The sequence below is a fragment of the Octodon degus genome, unplaced genomic scaffold, assembly GCF_000260255.1.
Source record: "Octodon degus isolate 3935 unplaced genomic scaffold, OctDeg1.0 scaffold00096, whole genome shotgun sequence".
Taxonomy (NCBI): domain Eukaryota; kingdom Metazoa; phylum Chordata; class Mammalia; order Rodentia; family Octodontidae; genus Octodon; species Octodon degus.
Genome location: NW_004524672.1, coordinates 10380974 through 10400519, shown reverse-complemented (window position 1 = coordinate 10400519; position 19546 = coordinate 10380974). Strand labels below are relative to the sequence as shown.

Genomic DNA, 19546 nt, shown 5'->3' with positions numbered 1-19546 from the left:
GAAAGGCAAACAAGGCCAAATGTCTTTATTGTTCCCCTCCCAGCCCCAATTCCCTTTCCCCCCTACAGTACTGCTAGGAACCATCCTCAGGCTCCAGACCTAGGGGGTCCTTCCGAGTAGCAGGCCGAGCGCCAGGCCGGTATGCTCCCTGGCCCCGAGGAAGGCGGGGGTAAGAAGAACCTGGTGTCCGGCCTTTGGAGCGCCCCCGTCGAGCACAGTCGCGAGTCCTTCGGGGTGGAGGGCCCTGCCTGCTGCCAGGTCCTTTTTCTTGGGGAAGACCTTCAACCTCTTGATTTTGGGGTTCCAGATTCAGGTTGACAGGCTCCTTGACAGACCTCTCTGAAACTGGCAGTTCTCGGGTATCACTGGCACCTCTGGTGGCAGAGAACTCCCCTCCCTTCAGGTACCTCCGATTGGGCTGTTGCCAGGACCCTTGATTGGCCTGAGGGGGATCTAGCATGGTTTTCTTAGTCTCACCCAAGTTCTGCTCATTTGGCTCAGTCCCTGGAATCTTCTCACACATATACTGGGTAGCCACAGGCAAAGGAGCTGGCAGCGTGGGCTGGGCAGCTGGTGAAGTAGACTGTTCTGTGGCAAGGGCATCAGGTGGTGGGTGGGCTCCTCTGGAGACATCTACCGCTGCCTCAGGTTCCAGGGAGGCAGATGCCTAGAGAGAAGAGATATACCGAGGGAGATAAAGATCCTCAAAGACAGAAAGTGCAGGCCCCTCTCTTACTACCAGCCAAACACCATTAGCCTATAACCTGCGTAGAACAAGGTGCATCTAATGTCTATGGCAGAGTGGCATTTGTAGGAGGGTTACTGGTGTTAAGGGTAAGTGAGAAACTTTCCTCACCTGCTGAAGGCTGATGAAATACCGCTTCCGCTCAGCTTCAAGGTCAATGATGCCACCCCTCTCCTGCTGCCTCTGGTAGAGCTGCTTGAGCTCTTCCTGCTGGCGCAAGCTTTCTGCACTCGGTTGATAGAGCTCCTGGAGGGAAGGAAACAGAATGGCAGGCAGGAAAAAACAAACAGGAGAAGGTGGCAGACTTGAACCTCTACTTTTCCAGAAGTGCCTTAGGAGAGCTGCACAAGGTGCTTGGTTTTATGCCTTAACAGTCGGCCCCAGTGGGGCTGTGGCTTGGTGGAAAGGTCCTAGGCAGGTCAAGCCCAATGCTAGAGATCCCATTCAGTGGAGACAAGATGCCATTCCTCCCGCCTTGGAGAACGCCATTAATCCTGGCTCAGATGAGAAGGGAGTTCCCTTACCATGGGCTGTTCGGGTTCAGGGGCTGCTTTCAGTGACTCAAGATCATACACGAGGGGCTCTCTGCACACTGGACAATGCACACCAACTGCCTCCTAAAACAACAGGAGAAATCACACCCTGCTCCCTGGCAGCCATCCTGATTTGCAGAGCACTGGGACTGAAGGGCGCAGGCTTATCTGCTCAGCAGTGAGGTAGGACAGAGGAGGAGCTACCAAGTGAGAAGTCTGGGGACCCTTGGAAGTGTCATGCCATAGGTGTGTGATATGATTAAAAGATAAAGGGAATGTGTAAATAGAAAAAAATAGTAAGAGACAATGTCATTAATTGCACTTGAAATATTCCCTGCTGCTCCAATACCAATTATTCTTGCCACTTTTTTTAAACTGCAAGACTGTTTCAAATTGCACTTCCCACAAATTTAAATTCTGCAGAAAGCCTTTTTTCCACCCAAAGACTTTATAAATATGGCTGGAAGATCAATTTTTCCTTTTTTTTTTTTTTCTGTCTCTTTGAGACAGGGTCTTGCTATGCAGTTCAGACTGGCCTTGAGCTCACTTGGTAGCCCAGACTGGTCTTGAACTTCCAACAATCCTGCCTCAGCCTTCCCATTGCTGGATTGCAGGAATGCACCACCACAAGGTTTTCAATTTAGAAGGTCATGCTGAAATGGTCAAAGATGATCCCCATGGGCATTTGTCCAGCATCTAAGAAATGAAATCATTCTGTCTGCATCTTATACTACGAATAACCACTAAGAAGATAACAACGTACAATGTATTAATTATTGAGACTGTCCTATTAATCAGTTTTGAAACTGTCTCATTGATATTTGTTTCTCAATAAAATAAAATTTAAAAAAAGAAATGAAATCTTTAAGCACCCTGATCATGAGGGTTGGTAAGGTCACTTCGCAGTCCAGAATTTATAGTTTAATTCCTCCATGTAACAGGAAAAAGTAAAATTTGTATGGTCTAATAGGGACAACTGCCTTGACATGACGTCTTGGATAGATTCCTGGGTATTCAATTTCACCTGACATGGAGTACATCTGTCTCATTTCCCTTTTCCATTTACAGCTATTCTCTTCTTTTTATCACAAAGCTCGTTGGAAATTAGTTTTAAATATATATCACAGTGATGTGCACACAAAAATCTAAATGAACCAAATCATATGTGATTCTAATTTCAATGAAGTTGAAATTGTTCATTTCAACTAACTTCATGCCACAGAAAATTAAAAGACAAAGTCAAAGAAGTCAATTGTGGAGACAGGATAGCCATGGCCCACAGTAGGCTCACTGGGCTAGAGCTGCAGATCATTCACAGAGGCTATTACTTCATTCTGACCAGGTGCCACATTGTGGTACAGCTCACCATTAAATTGGCATGAACATAAGTCAACTTGAAAAGTGTAAGGAGCCCGCCTAACATATGTAAGATCATCCTCATCAATTTAGGCCTTGGCCCTTAGGTCTGGATTACTGGAAGCAAGGAGTCCTTTTGCCACTTACTGGAGTTCTGGAGGTCCTCTTTTACAAATGTCTTTAGTTGCTATCATGGCTGCCTCAATGTGCTGAATTGACCCAAGGTGTTTACTTTTCATGGTCATTTTTATTTTGGGGAAGAGCCAGAAGTCACACAGTGCCAGACAATGGTGAATAAGAGATGAGACTGAGTGTGGCAGTGCATGCTGTAATCCCAGCACTCAGGATGCTGAGGCAGGAGAATCACTGTGCATTTAAGGGCAGCTTGAACTAGAAGTGAAACCCTGCCTCAAAAATAAATAAATAGGGCTGGTGAGATGGCTCAGTGGTCTAAAGCACCTACTTGGAACAAGCTTAGCAAAACACAGGGACCACGGTTCAATCCCCCAGCACCACATGCCAGCCCGCCTCGCCCCCTGGTGGGCTGAGCCGCCCCCCATAAATAAATAAAAAAATAAAAATAAATAAATAAATAAATAAATAAATAAGGGACCAGCCAGGTAGCTCAGTGGACTAAAGTGCCTGCTTAGGCAGGTTCAGCGACCGGGTTCGATCCCGGTTTGCAGTGCTGGCCTCGTCCCCAGGGCGTGCTGAAACAGCGATTGAGACTGGGCAGGCATGGTAACGTAAGCCTGTAATCCCAGAGCTTGGGAGGCTGAAAACAGGAGGATCACTATGAGTCTGATCTGTGTAGTAAAACCTTGTAGACCCTGTACTAAATACATAAAAAAATAAATAAAACAAAAATAAAGTGGATGACATCATCTTTTTATGAGTGTGCCTTTCTGCTGGATGGCACATGGATTGAACATTCACTGTATTCTTTATTATTCCTTTTAAAGACACAAAAAGACTTCCAGAAAAGCTTCAGAAAGTGGCAAGAACAATGGGACAAGTATTTTTATTTTTTATTATTACACAGCCCAGACTTATGATGATCTTCCTGCTTTCAGCCTCCCCAGCACTGGGATTGCAGGCGTGTGCCACTATGTTCAGACTCTATGTCCGGCTCAGGCTGCCCTGGGTGCGAGGCTGGCATGGCATGTGGTATTGGGGCTCAAACTGCAGTCCCTGCGCTTGCCTAAGCAGGCGCTTTAGTCCACTGAGCTCTCTCGCTGGTCCCTCACCATGTATTTTGATCACCCTTTGTACACATATATATAAAGATGACTCTTTATGGACAAGGTGAAATTCCATTCATTTCAAAGATATGTATGACTCCAAAAAGATGAAAATCCACTGGAGTGGAAGGATGGGAATGGCCATGAAGGTCTCAAAGTGTCAGGTGAGAGCAGGGGCTGACTAGGCTTACCTCTTTGGTGGCAGCGTGGTGCCGTTCCTGTTCTTGTTCCTGTCCTTGAGCTTTCAGCTCTTGCTCCATGTGCTGGATATACCGAGCAAGGCAGTGGCAGTGGAAATAGTGGTAACACAGTGTTTTGGTAAAGGCTTCCTTCTCCTGGAGCAGGGATGGATGGAAGGCACTCTATCAGTGGTCACCCACAAGCTGTACTCTGCCCGCCCCCAGCATATCCCAGGCCCCAACTGAGAAACCCACCTGGAAACCATAGAGGCAGATGACACACTGGCCATGGGGGATGTTGTTATCTGTAAGAATTTCCTTCCCTTTCTGAGAGAAGAAAAGACAACACTGCTCAACCCAGAGGCAAGGGCAGGAACTATCAGCCAAGCCTATCTGCTCCTCCCACGTGTACAGAGTGACTGGCTGCACTGTAACTAACAAGCCAGCTTGTTATGGAGTTAATATGCATTCCCGTTCTGGCAGTGCTCCCCTGCTTGTGACCAATCCTTCTGCATGGTCCGCCCCTTCCCCATATCTGATCTTTCTGGTTTTAAAGTCCAAGTTGTTTTTCCTCTCCATAGTGACTTTTAATACATTATTTGAACAGCTAATACTCTGGAATTCCAGAGTTTAAGGTTACATTGTGAAGACCTGACCTAGGAGTGTTACGGTGCTCCAATATGCCCACTCCTGGACTCTAGGCCACTCACCTTCATTCTAGTCTAATTATTTTGCTTAAAAATAATTTGTTTTAATCTCAAACAATAAAAGCTATCTATGGTCAGGCATGGTGGTACACGCCTGTAATCCGAGCACTTGGGAGGCTGAGGCAGGGGGATTGTTGTGAGTTTGAGACCAGCCTGGGCTACAAAATGAGCTCAAGGCCAGCCTGAACTGCATAGCCAGATTCTGTCTCAAAAAGACCAAAAAAAAGTTATCTGTGTATATTAATTTATAGCTCTACATATTGCTTCATGCGGATCGTTTCCTTAACTATGGTATAAATTCTCTTAAGTACAGAACTAGGACTTTTTCTAGGTAGCTCCAATGGCCAGCCTTCCAATGTTCATTTATGGCTAAAACTACCTAGGCAAAATCACTATTTTATACCATTTGAAGTTGTCAGTGCCCAGAGAACAATAAAGTAATGAAACTGCAGGAAAAAAAAAGGCAAGCTATACTTTTCTGTTAAAATTGTTTAAAAGGCAACTTGATGAAGCTACTGACATGTCTTTTGGTGAGATTTTCTGAAACATAAACAGTTATCTTTCTAAATTAATTTAGGGGGCTGGTGAGATAGCTCAGCATTCTAAAGTGCCTGCTTAGGCAAGCTTAGGCAAGTGCAGGGACAGAAGTTCGGTCCTTGGCACCACATGCTGTGCCAGCCCCACCCCCAGGGCAGGCTGAGCCAGCCACCAAAAAAATAACAATAATAATAACAATAATTAATTTAGGCTTTACCTAAATAACGACTAAAGGAATGACTCCAAATATGATATAGTTAGGATTCCTTTGAAAGAAAAGCAAAATAAAACAACACAAGCAACTTCTGTAGTGTCAAAGGAAAGACATTTCCCATGCCAGTACACCTTACCTCAATGAGTTCATAGAGCATGGCAGTACCCAGCCCTGCCTTGGCCATGTGGCCCAGTGTCTGTGAGATTCTGAAAGAAAGCAAAGCTAGTATTAGGTGTGCCCCTTTCCTCAGCAGGCAGAGTAGCATACCAAGTTTTCTTTGCTCTGACAGCCCAACATACTTGTGGATCTGTTCATCAGAGAGGCCTCGGGGGTTCCGGATAGAGATCTGTGGCACCTCATGGGGATACTAGTCAGGGAGGAAATAACAGGTTACTGCTAAAGTGATCCACCCCAGGGACTCTCTTTTTTCCCTTTGCTGCTGTATAGCAGGAGTCTCACCTGTACTGGGACTTGAAGCACCAAAGTAAAGCAGACATACTGTGAATCCTGGTCCTCTGCAGTAGCAGGATGCAGAGTGATGAAGATCTCCCACGGTGAAGATCTATAGTTACATGAAATGAGACTCATGATATGACTGGGCAGGGGCTCAAGGGCTGGGGAGGAGGAGGGTAAACAGGCAGAGGAAGTGAGCACTGGCTTCTTTCTTTAGAGTGGATTAAAGGAATAGCCTCTGTGTACACAAGAGACATTCTCTCTGAATCTAGGGGCGCAGTGTTGTAAAACCAGATTCTACACAGAATCCTCTTGTTACTAAGGATACCTCTGGATACCCTAGTTGAATACATACCTGCCATTTCCTTTAATCACCTGTAGTTCATCCAGATAGATGGACTCTAACACTTCAACTTCAGAGGGAAGGACCCTAAAGACACAGGAGGAAACTGACTCACCATTACAGATCTTCCTGCAGAAGCCTGCTAAAGCTGATAAAAGCTGGTTGTGTAGAAAAGTGTCACTCTACCTTAAAGCACTCATTTGTTAAGTACCTTAAAAAGGACAGAAAGTTTTCCTAAAGTTGCCAAGTAGACAGGTAGGAGGTTGGGAATCAGAATTCTAGAGATCACTTATGCCAACAGTTTAGGAAACAGATTCCAAGAGAAATGAAAAGACTAAGCAAGCATTACATTAACGTGGGCAGAACAGGGACCAGAGCTGGGTTTCCTGAATCCCTGTTCAAGTTTTATTCCAGAGCTGCTTATCTCTTAGTGGCTAACTCTCCAACCCAAATATCGGGCATCTACTTATTACTAACAAGGTTACCAATACTACTGCTGCCTTTACCTACACCACAGTTAAGCATGGATCCCAATGTTGTGCCTAGTGACTAGACATACTGCCAACACTTTAATTTAAAACCTTGTCAAAGGAGATAGCAACCCGAACAGAACAGGTCTGGGTGGCTAAAGGCTGTGTTGTGCCAGAAGAGCCATCACCCTTGGAGTCAGTATTATGTAGCAATCACTTACCAGCTACTATGTAATCTGGATTAATTCTATATGTCTGAGTTAGTCTATTACATATAGATATCATGTATATCCACTACACATAGATTCTACCTACTCTCTGGAGCAATTCTGAGGATTAGGGCTGGCCAGATAGCTCAGCAGACTAAAGCGGGCATGGTGGTACACACCTATAATCCCAGCATGAGGGAGGCTAAGACAGGAGGATAACTATGAGTTGAAGCTGCCTATCGAGACTCTGTACCAAATAAATAAATAAAAGTTTTAAATCAGAGGACACAAATACAGAAGCACAAAAACAGCAATTGTAATGATACTGAAGATAAATAACTTAAGTCATGGTTCAATACAGATGATAAATTAAAAGATGTATGCTTTGCTTATTTACTATTCCCTCTTCACTAAGAGCAGGTCTCCTCTAACATGACCTATACCATAGTTTTTTTCAAAAAAAAATTTTGTAACTCCTAGGTAGCAACCTCAAAATATAAAATACAAAGCTTTATTATCTGCGAGAAATAGTTTCCTTGACACAGGGACGGAACCCTGGCACTAAACTTGCATATAACAGTCACTGCTGCCCTCTCATTGCCTCAAAGTGTCCCCTCAGAATCTTAAACTTGTCCCAAACAGTGAAAACTGCTAGTCTAGATTGTCTTAATAAAAGCCAACACTATCTGGGCTCCCAGAACTAACTTAACACTGAGGTATAACACTTGAGCCTCAGTCAAGAGGCTTTCCAATACTTTGCCAATTCTATCTGTGACCTGAGTCCTGGGTGTGAGGTACAGGACAGGATGTGTGATAGGGTCCTAGTATTATCATAAAAGATGTGGAATCAGACCTGGGTTCCGAGTAGTAACTGTGTAATTTTTGGCAAATCACTTTACTTTTATGGGACTCATCTAGCCTCTTTTGACACTCCATCCTCAGAGTTATTAAAAAGAAGGCTTGAGTATGGTACAAATCCATAGTATTCCATAAGTACTCTAAGGTAGACGCCACGCACAGCTAAGAACACTGAGTCACAGAAGCTAGGTGGTCTGGTCAGCATCATATAGCTAATAAAATGAGGAGCGAGCCCACATTCCTATTTCCAAATCGCACAGTCGTTGCAGAGTTTTGTGTCTTAAGAATGCTTGAGCGAAGGTGCTAGGAGGGTTTCTTCTCCAGCTTTACTCTGACTTTGGAGTCCAAGTTTGAGGAAAAAGTAGTCGGAAATGGCCTGAACTACGGAGCAAATGGGCTGGCGCTGGAGGACGCCTCTGGGAGTCGGGGAGGTTCACCAGCTGGCATCCCTTAAGCTTCTGAGAAAATTTACTTTATAAGAGGATGGCAGGAAGCGGGGCGAAGGGGGAGGTATAGTAATCAAGCCAATAAGGCGTGGCCCCAACTGGCCGAGAAGGTGCAGACCCAGACCCTTCTCACATCCGCGCCCCTTCACTCTTCGGTTCCCAATCCTGAAGCTCGTCTAGGAAGAGGTGACAGCGTCTCTGCCACCTCCCGCTCGGTCCCGCATGACCGCTGCACGGACTGTCTGCAGCCGCGGCTAGATCCCCGCACCAGATTCAGGCTGCCAGAAAAAGCCCAAGAGACTCAAACTTACCAGTCCTCCTCCCCGGCAGGTGCCGACGCACACGCCGCCATGTCTCCTCCCGCCGGCAGCCGGAACCGGAAATGCCTTTTGGAAAGTTGGGGACGCCAAAGCCGGGCGGTGGGGGCGGGCGGGGGAAGCTCGCGCTGTTTCTAGGCAACCGCCGACTCCGGGTCCTCAGCCGGGCCTGATGGCCAAGCACCGTCTTTAGTGCCCTGGGAAGTGCCTATGGGCTGTCCTCGTCTCTCCCAGGTTTCTGAGAGCCTTTGTCCTCGGAACTTCTGACCGTCCTAGCGAGTAAAACCGGTAAGAACGCGAGCTCCAAGAGACCGGCAGAAAGGGGCGGAGAAAAATAATAGGTCACGCAAAGTGTGTAGGCAGCCAGAAGGGACTAGAGTGGAGGCCAGGCGGGTATACCTCAACCTGAGGAGTTTGGAGCGCCCAAGCTGGGATGAAAGAGGGACCCTCGGCCGGCCAGGCCATAGAACAGGGGGCTTGGGTGACGGTACCGAGACTGGCAGTGGCAGGAACTTGGGCGGGGCTGAAAAGGCGACGTTAGTTTGAGTGGAGCGAGGAAAAAGTTATCTTGGGGGTGCAGGGCATGAGAGAGTGGACGGAATACTCAGAAAAGGGAAGCAAAGTTCAAGGAACCGGTCTGTTTGTTTAAAGATCTCATCAACTTTCCATCCACACTACCGTACCAATTTTTTGAGGCCTGAATTATTGTGAGAAAGATTATTGTATAACTTTTACCCCTCTGTACCCTTACCAAGGTCCTCAGATGTGTGGAACCGTCCCTCGATGTGTAGCTCCATGCCACCATCTCTACCTTCCTTCTGAGAGATACTGAAACCTTTGTCATGGAAAAGTACCACGTATTGGAGATGATTGGAGAAGGCTCTTTCGGGAGAGTGTACAAGGGCCGAAAAAAATACAGTGCTCAGGTGGTGAACAAAGGATATTTTCTGAGTGGGATTCATTGTCCCCAGTTCTAGTGGAAGAGCCAGAGGGTTGCATTTATACCGACCTGTATTCTGCAGGCACTGACTTCTTCCAGAACATGATCTCTGAAGTTGGCTTACTTGGGTTCAACTGCGTTACCCCAGTTTACAACCTTAGAACTATAGACAACTTTTCTGTCCCTCAGTTTCTTCGTCTATAGAACGGAGATAAAAACTTATGAGACTTAAGGATTAAATATCTGGTCACACTAAATCACTGAGTACAATGATTGACTGTAAATAACAATTATTATTATAATATCATACCTTGTGGGAAGAGATAAACCACTTGAAACTGTTTTTCCCTCTTCAGTTTTCTTTCTTTTTCCCCTTAGTGTTATCTTGAGGTTTTTGGTTAGATTAAAACAGCTTTGGAAGAATCTAATAAAGGGAGCCAGATATAGTGATACATGCCAGTAATCATAGTAATCTGGGAGGTTATGGCAGGAGCATCTCAAGTTCAAGCCCAGCTTAGGCAATTTAGTGATTTAATGTGTACCTGTCTCAAAACATTAAAATAAAAAGGGCCATTCTATGGCTCAGTGTGAAGGTGCTGGTTCTAGCCCCAGTACTGAAAAAAAAAAAAAAAAAAAAAAAAATCCAACAAAGGGATCTGTTTGGCAAATTTTGTTTCCTCCTGGGCTGGTGAGTCAGGTTGGTCCTGTGCAAGACCGAACTACCACGGGGAAAACAAAGATGGGAAACTTACAGGTATAATAACAGTTACTCAGACTGTTTAATACAGAGTTTTAGAACTCTGCGATTAAGTTTGAGATTCTAACCTTTTCTGTAGTTGTGGTTTGATCTTGAGCGTTTACTTCACCACTGACAGGTGGTGGCGCTGAAGTTCATCCCCAAAATGGGGCGCTTAGAGAAGGAGCTGAGGAATCTACAACGAGAGATTGAAATCATGCAGGGTCTTCGTCATCCCAACATTGTGCATATGCTTGACAGCTTTGAAACTGACAAAGAGGTGTGTTTTGATGGTTTGGGGGTCACTTCTCCCCAAGCACATGGGTCCCAGGTACTTCCCAACCTCAGAGTGCATAAATCTTCTCTCATTGTCAGTGCCTTCTCTCTGCAGGTGGTGGTAGTGACAGACTATGCTGAGGGAGAGCTTTTTCAGATCCTGGAAGATGATGGAAAACTTCCAGAGGACCAGGTATGCTCCCTGTACCTGACCTCTCTCCAGGTAGAGGATGGGTAGGGCAGGCTGAAAGCCTTGAGGGTCTCCATTTTTGAAGACTCTTGACAAGAATGCAAGAGTCCGGGGATATATAGAGACAATATTGAATACTGGAGCCATAATATGTGAGTATGAAGCTTGGGTTTCCCTGCCCCTCACTAGTTCGTTTTCCCTGGACAAAATTAATTTCTCTTTTTTAAAAATGTATTTAGTACAGGGTCTACAGACTCTTGCTATACAGATAGGACTCCTAGTGATCCTCCTGTTTTCAGCCTCCTGAGCACTGGGATTACAAGTGCACACCACCACGTCTAGTCTCAGTCCTGTCTCAGTGTGCCCTGGGAGTGGGGCCTGCATGGCATACTGGAGATCAAACCCAGTCCCTGCATCTGCCTAAGCAGGCGCTTTAATCCTCTGAGCTCTCTGGCTGGCCCTAAATTAATCTCTTTGTGTTTAGTTTTTTCATTTGTAAGATGGAGATGCTACTAGTATCTACCTCATAAAACTATTATGGGGATCAATAAGTAAATTTATGCAAAATATTTAATTAGTTGGCTAATATTAATAACATAGTCATTTTTATAAGGTATCTTTGAGGAAGATGGGCCAATATGGTCGTACCAAAGAGGGCAATGAGAGATAAGGGTTATAGTCATATGGTATTTGCCACTAGAACATAATGATTAGCAATGGGATTTGGTTTGAATAGTTTTTGTTTGTTTGTTTGTTTTTGGTTTGAATAGTTTTAAGCCACTTACATTTTAGGGGTTTCTTTCTAATAAGTCTTAATACGTGGTGTCTCCCAATGAAATCCTTATTACTACAATATTCTTTTTCCTTCTCTTCACTATAAATAATCATTTTATTTTGTCTTGTTTGCATCATTACTTTTGAGAAAAGGGATTTATTTTTCATTAACAGCTAATTTGTATTGAATATTTACATGCTTGGCTTTTTTTAAAGACAGAGTCTCATTATGTAGTTTATTTATTTATTTATTTATTTATTCATTTATTCATTTTTGTGGTACTAGGGATTGAACTCAGGACCTTGTGCTTGTCTGGCAAGTGCTTATCTACTGAGCTCTCTCCCCAGCCCCTCACTATGTAGTTTAGACTGGCCTTAAACTCACTGTATAGCCCAGGCTGGTCTCAGATTTACAAGGATCCTCTTGCCTCAGCCTCCTGAATGTTAGGATTACAGGTGTGTACCACCATGTCCAGCTGGCAGGTACCATTCGGAGCTCTGGGAGAATAGGAAAATTCACCTTAGCTGTAGTATTAGAAGTCTTTGAGCTTGTCAGCCAGCTCCCTTTGCTCACCTTTTCTCTCTCCCTCCCACCTGTCTGACCCATAGGTTCAGGCCATTGCTGCCCAGTTAGTGTCAGCCCTATACTATTTGCATTCCCATCGCATCCTTCACCGAGACATGAAGCCTCAGAATATTCTCCTTGCCAAGGATGGTAGCATCAAGCTCTGTGACTTTGGGTAAGGTTTCTGAGCTTCCAGTTCTGCAGGGGGCCCTAGACTATATGCATGACTTGTTTGGCAGAAGGATTATTTTTTTTTTTGAGGGGGGCAGGCTCCAAATGCCTTCAGGGCAGGTTTGGCTGGCTTGAGTTCTGGGGATCGAACCACAGCAACCTGAGCCTGACTGCTTTGTTGAAGCAGCCACTTAAAGAAACTGAGCTAAGGGGCAGGCCCCCTGCATGACTTATTTGGGCTTCATTTTAGAAGCTGGAGATTGGCCTTTTTCTGTGTCCTTTAGAACTAATCAAAAGCACTTCCCTGGCAAGCGGAAGGGCCTGAGTTCAATCCCCAGTTCCGCAAAAACAAAACAAAACAAATCAAAGATGCTTTCTCTTCTGGCATGGTATATCTCATACAACAACAGGTAGTAAATGGCTGTTTTAATTACTTTCTTGTTGTTGAGATACAATACTTAACGTTTACAACTTAAGGAAGGAAAATTTTATTTGGTTCACAGTTTGTAGGAGTTTCAGTCCAGAGTATCTGACTCCAAGGCAGAACTGCATGGCACAGGGGCACAGCAGACTAGAGCTGCTCATGACATGGTGATGGAGAAGCAGAGAGAAGTCAGGCCACACCCTCAGTGGCACATTTCCTCCAACAAGGGTTCACTGCCCAGCATCACATTTAGCTGTAAACTCCTCAGTGGACTGACCTACCAGTGATATCACACTCCCAAGATCCACTTGCCTCCCAGAAGGGCCACCTCTGAGCACCTGAGGCTTTGGGGGAACATCTAGATAGAAGGCATAACAATAACTGTATTTAGCTTCTAGGAATGACTGTGTCCAGAGTATCCTTTCTCTTTGCATTTCCGTCCTGTCATCTGCTGCAGATTTGCCCGGGCTATGAGCACCAATACAATGGTGCTGACGTCTATCAAAGGTACACCACTCTATATGTCTCCAGAGCTAGTGGAAGAGCGACCATACGACCACACAGCAGACCTCTGGTCTGTGGGCTGCATTCTGTATGAGCTGGCTGTGGGAACCCCTCCCTTCTATACCACAAGCATCTTTCAGCTAGTCAATCTCATTCTCAAGGACCCTGTACGCTGGCCTTCTACCATCAGTCCTTGCTTTAAGGTAATAAAATAGAAAGGGAGAGTACATCAGGTTTACATCAGAAACCTGTTTCCCTCTACTTCTGTTCTTCCAAAATCCTTTTCCAGAGCTGGGACATGACCTTGCAAGAGCTAGGTCAAGCAGCCGGTTTTTCTCCTGAAGGGACTTATTCTGACAGGGTGTTCTAGGGTCTGCTAAACTTGGAAATGGTAACTTTTGTTTGAGGCAGACTATGTTACATCGTAGTGATGGTGTACTTATGATATGTATGCTTCAGTGGATGATTTGTATCATTAAAAACCTCTAAAAGGTTCACCATCACTGCTATACCACAACAGAAAGATAATTTTAAGATACCAGAGATAATGGTCATTTTGTACATTCTCTATGACACTTACAGAGGATGCAGCATCTAGATGATAGCTATATGTTGTCCACACTACTTTCACAGCCCTTCAGACACCACAATAGCCAGTGACGGGGCTGGCTCAGTGATTAGGGGCAGATGATAGAGTGGCAGTGCCTGTCCATTATAGCTGTATCAGCAGACTGGCAAAGGGGAGGTGTGAAGGGGGAAGAGTTTGTACTCTTTTTTTAATTTTTCACATAAGGCAAGATTATGGATCATCAGTGGAATTTCAGTGCTATCTTCTCCCAGAATAAAATCTTAATATAACTTCGCTTTGTCTTCCCAACTTATTTTGTTAGACCAAGTGATTCTCAAAGAGAATTTAAAGAAAGAATCCTTAATTTGAGAGTGTACATAAGATAATCATTCTTCAGGGCAGATCTGTGGGTATCTTTAGCAAGAGCCGTAGTTATCCAAATCACTTTGTTTTAGAACAGTGATCATCTAGTAGTGCCTTTTATTCTTGTTTTAGGCCCAACTGATGATTTTCCCAAGGATACCTCATAACAGACGTACTCTTTTGAGAGGTAGTCTTCCTACCTCTCCACCATCTGAAGACTTGCTGAAAGATTTCTGGTCTTGAGTGTTCCCAAACACATCTTTGCACCATTACTTGAGTGTGTGAGTGAGATGCATTGGTTCCTACACAACCACAAAGACACCATGAAAGGGAGGGCAAAGAGAAGAGTTTGGGATGCCTTCAAGTGTTTTGTTTCTAAAGATGATTGTAAAGGTGACAGCTCCTTTTCCAATTTTTTTCTCTTTATTTGCAAAGACATTGACCTTAAGATTTCTGCTTTTACTTCTTGGGTTACGAATGTTTATGAACAGGAAATGGGCCTCTGTAGGAGGTAAGGCTGCAGTCTGCCTGGAAAATGAGACCTAAAGAAGGGCTATTGAGAGTATGGTAGAGCCTGCTATAAGAGTAGATGCAACAGTCTTGGTTTTCCATTTCAGCTCGTAGGTTAGAGAGATCCTAGAAGGAAGAGGAGGAAGGGCTGATGGAGTATTGTTTCTCTCCACAGAACTTCCTGCAGGGGCTGCTCACCAAGGACCCCCGGCAGCGTCTGTCCTGGCCAGACCTCTTGCACCACCCCTTTATTGCTGGTCGTGTAACCAGTGAGTTATCAGAGTCCCTGGGGCTCTAGCACTTCCTAGTATTTTCTCTAGTCTAACTTTATTTCTCAGTATCTAAATCCAGCATATCTTCTTTCTCCCACCAGCTCAAACTTTGTTCCTAGCTCTTCTTAACCTAACATTTGCCATTCTTACTTCCTTTTTGCCACTCTGTTTAAATGGCTTTCTCTGCAGAAGCCCAGAGGCACTGAAGTTGTACAAGGGGCTAAGTCAACATGGTGGATAAAGCTCTAGAATAATCATGTTTCCCCCCCTCCCCCGCAGTAATAACGGAACCAGCAGGCTCAGATTTGAACACCCCATTCACCAGCCGCCTACCCCCAGAACTTCAGGTCCTAAAGGATGAACAGGCCCATCAGCTGGCCCCCAAGGGCAATCATTCTCGCATCTTGCATCAGGCCTATAAACGCATGGCTGAGGAGGCCAAGCAGAAGGTGTGTGGAGTATAGGAAACTATATTAGCATGAGCATGGCCAGGCTAATGACTAATAAGAAAGTTGGAAAATAATGACTTTATAGTTAATTGGGAAAGGACCACAGTATGATCCATACTGCCCTGTGGCAACCAAGTAGTTTTTTGTTTTTTTTTTGAGACACTGTCTCATGATGTAGTTGAGGCTGGCCTTGAACTTACTCTGTAGCCCAGGTTTGCATTGATTTGGGGTAATCCTCCTGCCTCAGCCTCTGGAGTACTGGGATTACAGGCATATGCCATCACACCCAGCAGCAACCAAGTAGTTCTGATCCAGTGTCTCCTCACCTCTCACAGAAACAACAGAACACAGGACCTGCCCTTGAGCAAGAGGACAAAACCAACAAGATGACCCCTAGCACAGCCTCTAAGCTGGAGCTAAGGGCCACTTCTGAAAAATCAAGCCTCTTGGCTGGGATCTCGGCCTCAGAAATGAAGAGCAGTTGTGCTGAGAGGCGAGCTGGAGAGGCACCCCCTGCACCTTGGTGAGGAGGTTATAGTAAGGATTCTCTGTAGGGGAGGATTTCTCACAAACATTTGGCTCTAGGCAAAGCATATATGACATGGTCCTTTCACTTTATTGCCTAAACAGACTGGGCTTTGGGGATTTGAGTCCTGGGTTTGTAATACAGGTACTTTCCTAATTCAAGGGGAAACTTGAGGACTCGCTTTTTTTATGTGTCATTTATACTTTAAAGGGGAAAAGATCATCTACATCCAAAAGGCAGAATTGAGCTAAAAGCTACAGATGAAGACTGTACACTAGATTTGAGAAGAAGATCCAGTGAGAGAGAATCCTTAATGATGTATGTGTGGGTGCCAACATGTGCTATACTGGTCATATTCCATGTCCTAAAGGAAATTTCCTCTCTCTACCTGTATGGCTTGTTTCTCATTCTTTTCCTGGGCCGAGGGGCATGGGAGTTGGGGTGCACATAAGTCGGTCAACCCTAAGTCGCACAGGTGTAGAGTTCATCTCATACCCTGGCTTTCTCTGGCAGGGAAAAGCGCATTACCCTGGATTGTGAGCAAGCATGCCTGGAGCTGGGGCCAGAGGTGGCAAGCCAGCAGAGCACAGACACAGGGGACCTAGAAGATGGTGAAGAGGTGTCTCCTTCCAAACTTACTCTACTTTTGTATACATGTATCTGGATACAAGGAAATTTGTTGTTTGTTTTTACATTATGAGTTCATCCTACATCTGTTGTTTTGCATCATTCTGTCATTCCTCTCTCCATCTGACCTGTTTTAGGGCTTTTCCTACATTAGAGCACATAGTTCTCTCTCAACATTTTATATTTAAGATTCTAGCTTTTTATTTTGAAATAATTTCATCTTTTTTTTGTAGTTTAGGAAAGGGTCTATAGGATGTTCAGGGTCTCACTACTAGATCGGCTCATAGTGATCTGCCTGTTTACAGCCTCCCAAGCGCTGGGATTACAGGTGTGTACCACCACACCCAGCCTCAATTACCATCTGAGCGTACCCGGGAGACGGGACCAGCACCAGCACGGCAGGCCGGGGGATTGAACCCCTGGCCCCTGCACCTCCTTGCAGCACTTTAATCCGCTGAGCTATGTAGCCAGCCCTAATAATTTCATCTTAAAGAATAATTCCTATATACCCTTCAGTTCTTACATACAGTTTCTAGATACCATCCTTGTGGTTCATTTTATGCTACTAAAACAAAATATCTGAGCCTAGGTTTTTTTTTTTTTTTTTTTTTTTTTGAGATACAGGCTCACTGTGTAATTCAGGAACTCACTAGGTAGCCCTGGTTGGCCTTATACTCATGGTATTCTTTTTGCCTCAGCCTCTTGAGTCACACCTGGCTTGAGAATGGATAATTTATAATGAACAGAATTGTCTTAAAGTTCTGGAGGCTGAGGAGTTCAGTCAAAATGCTGGCAGATTAGGGCCTACTTTCTCTGCTTCTAACACACTGCCTTTGTTGCCAGATCTTGGGTAGGAGGGAATCTGTGTTCTCACATTGCAGAAGAATAAAGAGTGAATAAACTCACTCTCACTAGCCCTTTTTATATAGTGCAGAGCCCTTGTGATATAAAAACAGACTATCAGAGGGCCGGGGAGATGGCTCAGTGGAATAAGCACTTTCCTGGCAAGCACAAGGGCCTGAGTTCAATCCCTGGTTTTGCAAAAATAACAACAACAACAAAAAAAACCCAGACCATCAGGGCTCACCTCTTAACATTGTTGGATTAGAGGTTAAGCACCCAACAAAAACATTTGGAGAGAAAAAAATATTCAAAGCATAGTGCCTCTCATACCCAGATTTGCCTGTCTAAATTTTGTTACATTTGCTTGACAATTCTGTGTATGTGTGTTCTTTCTTGAATCATTTTGGAGGAAGTTGCATATATGACCCTTTTACCCTTAAATACTTTATGCATATTTCCTAAGAATAAGGTCAGTCTCATGTACTGTCACAGTACGATTACAAATATCAGAAATTTATCATTGGCCAAAGATAGCTCAGCGGTCTAAGTGCCTGCCTGGCAAACACAAGGACCCAGGTTGGATCCCCCATACCACTTGCTGTGTTGGCCCTGCTCCAAGTTGGCCACCGAAACTGGGCGTGGTGGTGCATGCCTGTAATCCCAGCGCTGGGGAGGCTGAGATGGGAGGATCACTATGAGTCCAAGCTACATAATGAGACCCTATATCAACCCTATATCAAATAAATTTTTAAAAAAGTTTATCATTGACATAATACCATTATAATAGTAAGCAAATTAAGAAATAATCTTCAATCTATGTGCAAATTCTTCTAATAATGTACTTCATTAAAAACATTTTTCCTAGTCTGTGATTCAACCCATGTCATACTCTGTATTTAATTGTTATACTTCATTAGTCTCTTGTAAGATGGAATAGTTCTGAGTCTTTCTTTGTCTTTTTTTTTTTTTTTTTAAACAGGGTCTTGCTTTGTAGTTCAGACTGGCCTTTGTTCTCAGTATATATCCCAGGGTGGCTTGAATTTGTGACAGTCCTTCTACTCAGTCTCCTGAGTCCTGGGATTATAGGAATGTACCACCATTCCTGGCTACTTTATCTTGAGATAGATGTATTAGTCCTTTTAAAAAATTTACTATGACTAAATATATGAGGCTGGTTAACTTTATAAAGAAAAGAGGAAGCCAGGTATGGGAGTGCATGCCTGTAATCCTAGTATTCTGAGAGCCTGAGGTAGGGAGATTGCAAGTTTGAGTCCAGCCTGGACAACTTACTGGGAATTTGTCTCAAAGTTCCTCAAAAGGATCAGGGATTTAGCTCATTGCAAATGCCCTGAGCTTAATCCTAAGTGTCAGAATAATTACTTAAAAATAAAAAAATAAAGGAAAAAAGAGGATTATTTATTTAGATCATAGTTTTGGAGATTCCAGGGCCAGGCGTTGACATTTGCTTGGCTCTGGTGAGGACCTCAGGGCTCAGAGTGTCAAGGCAGTGAGGTAGAAAGAAGGATCACATCTCACAACAGGAAATCAGAGTAAGTGGGGCCAGTGATAGGCTTTATGATACCCAATCCCAAGCTGAGTACACAGTCAGTGGCAGAGTGCTGACCTAGTGTTCATGAGATCTTCAATCTCCAGTACCATAATAAAGAAGAAAAAGAAAAATGCCTCTTCCCTTCTTGGGGCTGCTCCCCACTGACCTTCTACTAGGCCCACCTCTGAAAGGTTCTGCTCTCTCTCACTAGTGACCAAGCCTCCAACACATCAACCTTTGAGCAAATACGTAAGCCATGTCCAAACTTGAACAGTACATGAGCCCTGTTCCTCAAACTTCTGTTTCCCTCATTGTTGAATTTGGGTTATAAATTTTTGGTAAGAATACCAGAGAAGTGATGCATCCTTGGTACCAGTCTCTTTAATAACCTCAGTTTTTCCTGTTAGAGATGGATTTTGGTTTATTATTCCCTGACCAACTGCCTTAAGGTGGCTTCTCTTTTTGTTGTTATCAACCACACTGTGATGGTCACCTCCTAGGTATCTCTGCACTCCAGGATTCCTCACACTGCCAGTGCCTCTTTTTTTTGCCTAGTGATTGAAGATGCACACCTGTACTGCTTGTAGTCACTTCTTTTTTTTTTTTTTTTTTTTTTGTTTACATGGGTGATTGACTGAAAGCAAATATTCC

The 19546-nt window shown here is 44.3% G+C and overlaps 2 protein-coding genes across 7 annotated transcripts in view; one reads left to right on the top strand and one right to left on the bottom strand.

Annotated features, from left to right (window-relative positions):
• Positions 1–11: 11 nt before the first annotated feature.
• Rnf25 (ring finger protein 25) lies at positions 12–8669 on the bottom strand. The gene is made up of 10 exons (XM_004638214.2): positions 8603–8669; positions 6321–6395; positions 5972–6074; positions 5812–5879; positions 5649–5718; positions 4310–4381; positions 4067–4210; positions 1270–1362; positions 857–991; positions 12–667 (listed from the first exon to the last, which is right to left on the bottom strand). Exons 1-10 carry the CDS (start codon positions 8641–8643, stop codon positions 74–76), a joined length of 1395 nt encoding a protein of 464 aa, XP_004638271.1. The 5' UTR covers positions 8644–8669; the 3' UTR covers positions 12–73.
• Positions 8670–8730: 61 nt separating this feature from the next.
• Positions 8731–19546, top strand: part of Stk36 (serine/threonine kinase 36) — a 32052-nt gene continuing 21236 nt past the window's right edge. For 4 of the 6 annotated variants that reach the window (XM_023723086.1, XM_023723087.1, XM_023723089.1 and 1 more), the window contains exons 1-11: positions 8731–8896; positions 9364–9534; positions 10424–10564; positions 10676–10753; positions 12134–12264; positions 13142–13391; positions 14805–14898; positions 15181–15350; positions 15686–15873; positions 16087–16194; positions 16390–16495. In XM_023723086.1, coding sequence (XP_023578854.1) covers positions 9451–9534; positions 10424–10564; positions 10676–10753; positions 12134–12264; positions 13142–13391; positions 14805–14898; positions 15181–15350; positions 15686–15873; positions 16087–16194; positions 16390–16495 — 1350 coding nt within the window. In that variant the 5' untranslated portion in view covers positions 8731–8896; positions 9364–9450. The remainder of the gene's footprint in view (positions 8897–9363; positions 9535–10423; positions 10565–10675; positions 10754–12133; positions 12265–13141; positions 13392–14804; positions 14899–15180; positions 15351–15685; positions 15874–16086; positions 16195–16389; positions 16496–19546) is intronic. The other 2 variants (XM_023723085.1, XM_023723088.1) reach the window with 2 other exon arrangements.

What these genes read in the sequence shown, in the direction of transcription:
- Rnf25 (XM_004638214.2), bottom strand. Translation starts at nt 8,643, where the DNA reads ATGGCGGCGTGTGCGTCGGCACCTGCCGGGGAGGAGGACTG. An exon ending in GTGATTAAAGGAAATGGCAG is followed by an intron (nt 6,075 to 6,320) that starts GTATGTATTCAA and finishes ATGTAACTATAG; the next exon opens with ATCTTCACCGTGGGAGATCT. An exon ending in TCTGATGAACAGATCCACAA is followed by an intron (nt 5,719 to 5,811) that starts GTATGTTGGGCT and finishes GCTTTCTTTCAG; the next exon opens with AATCTCACAGACACTGGGCC.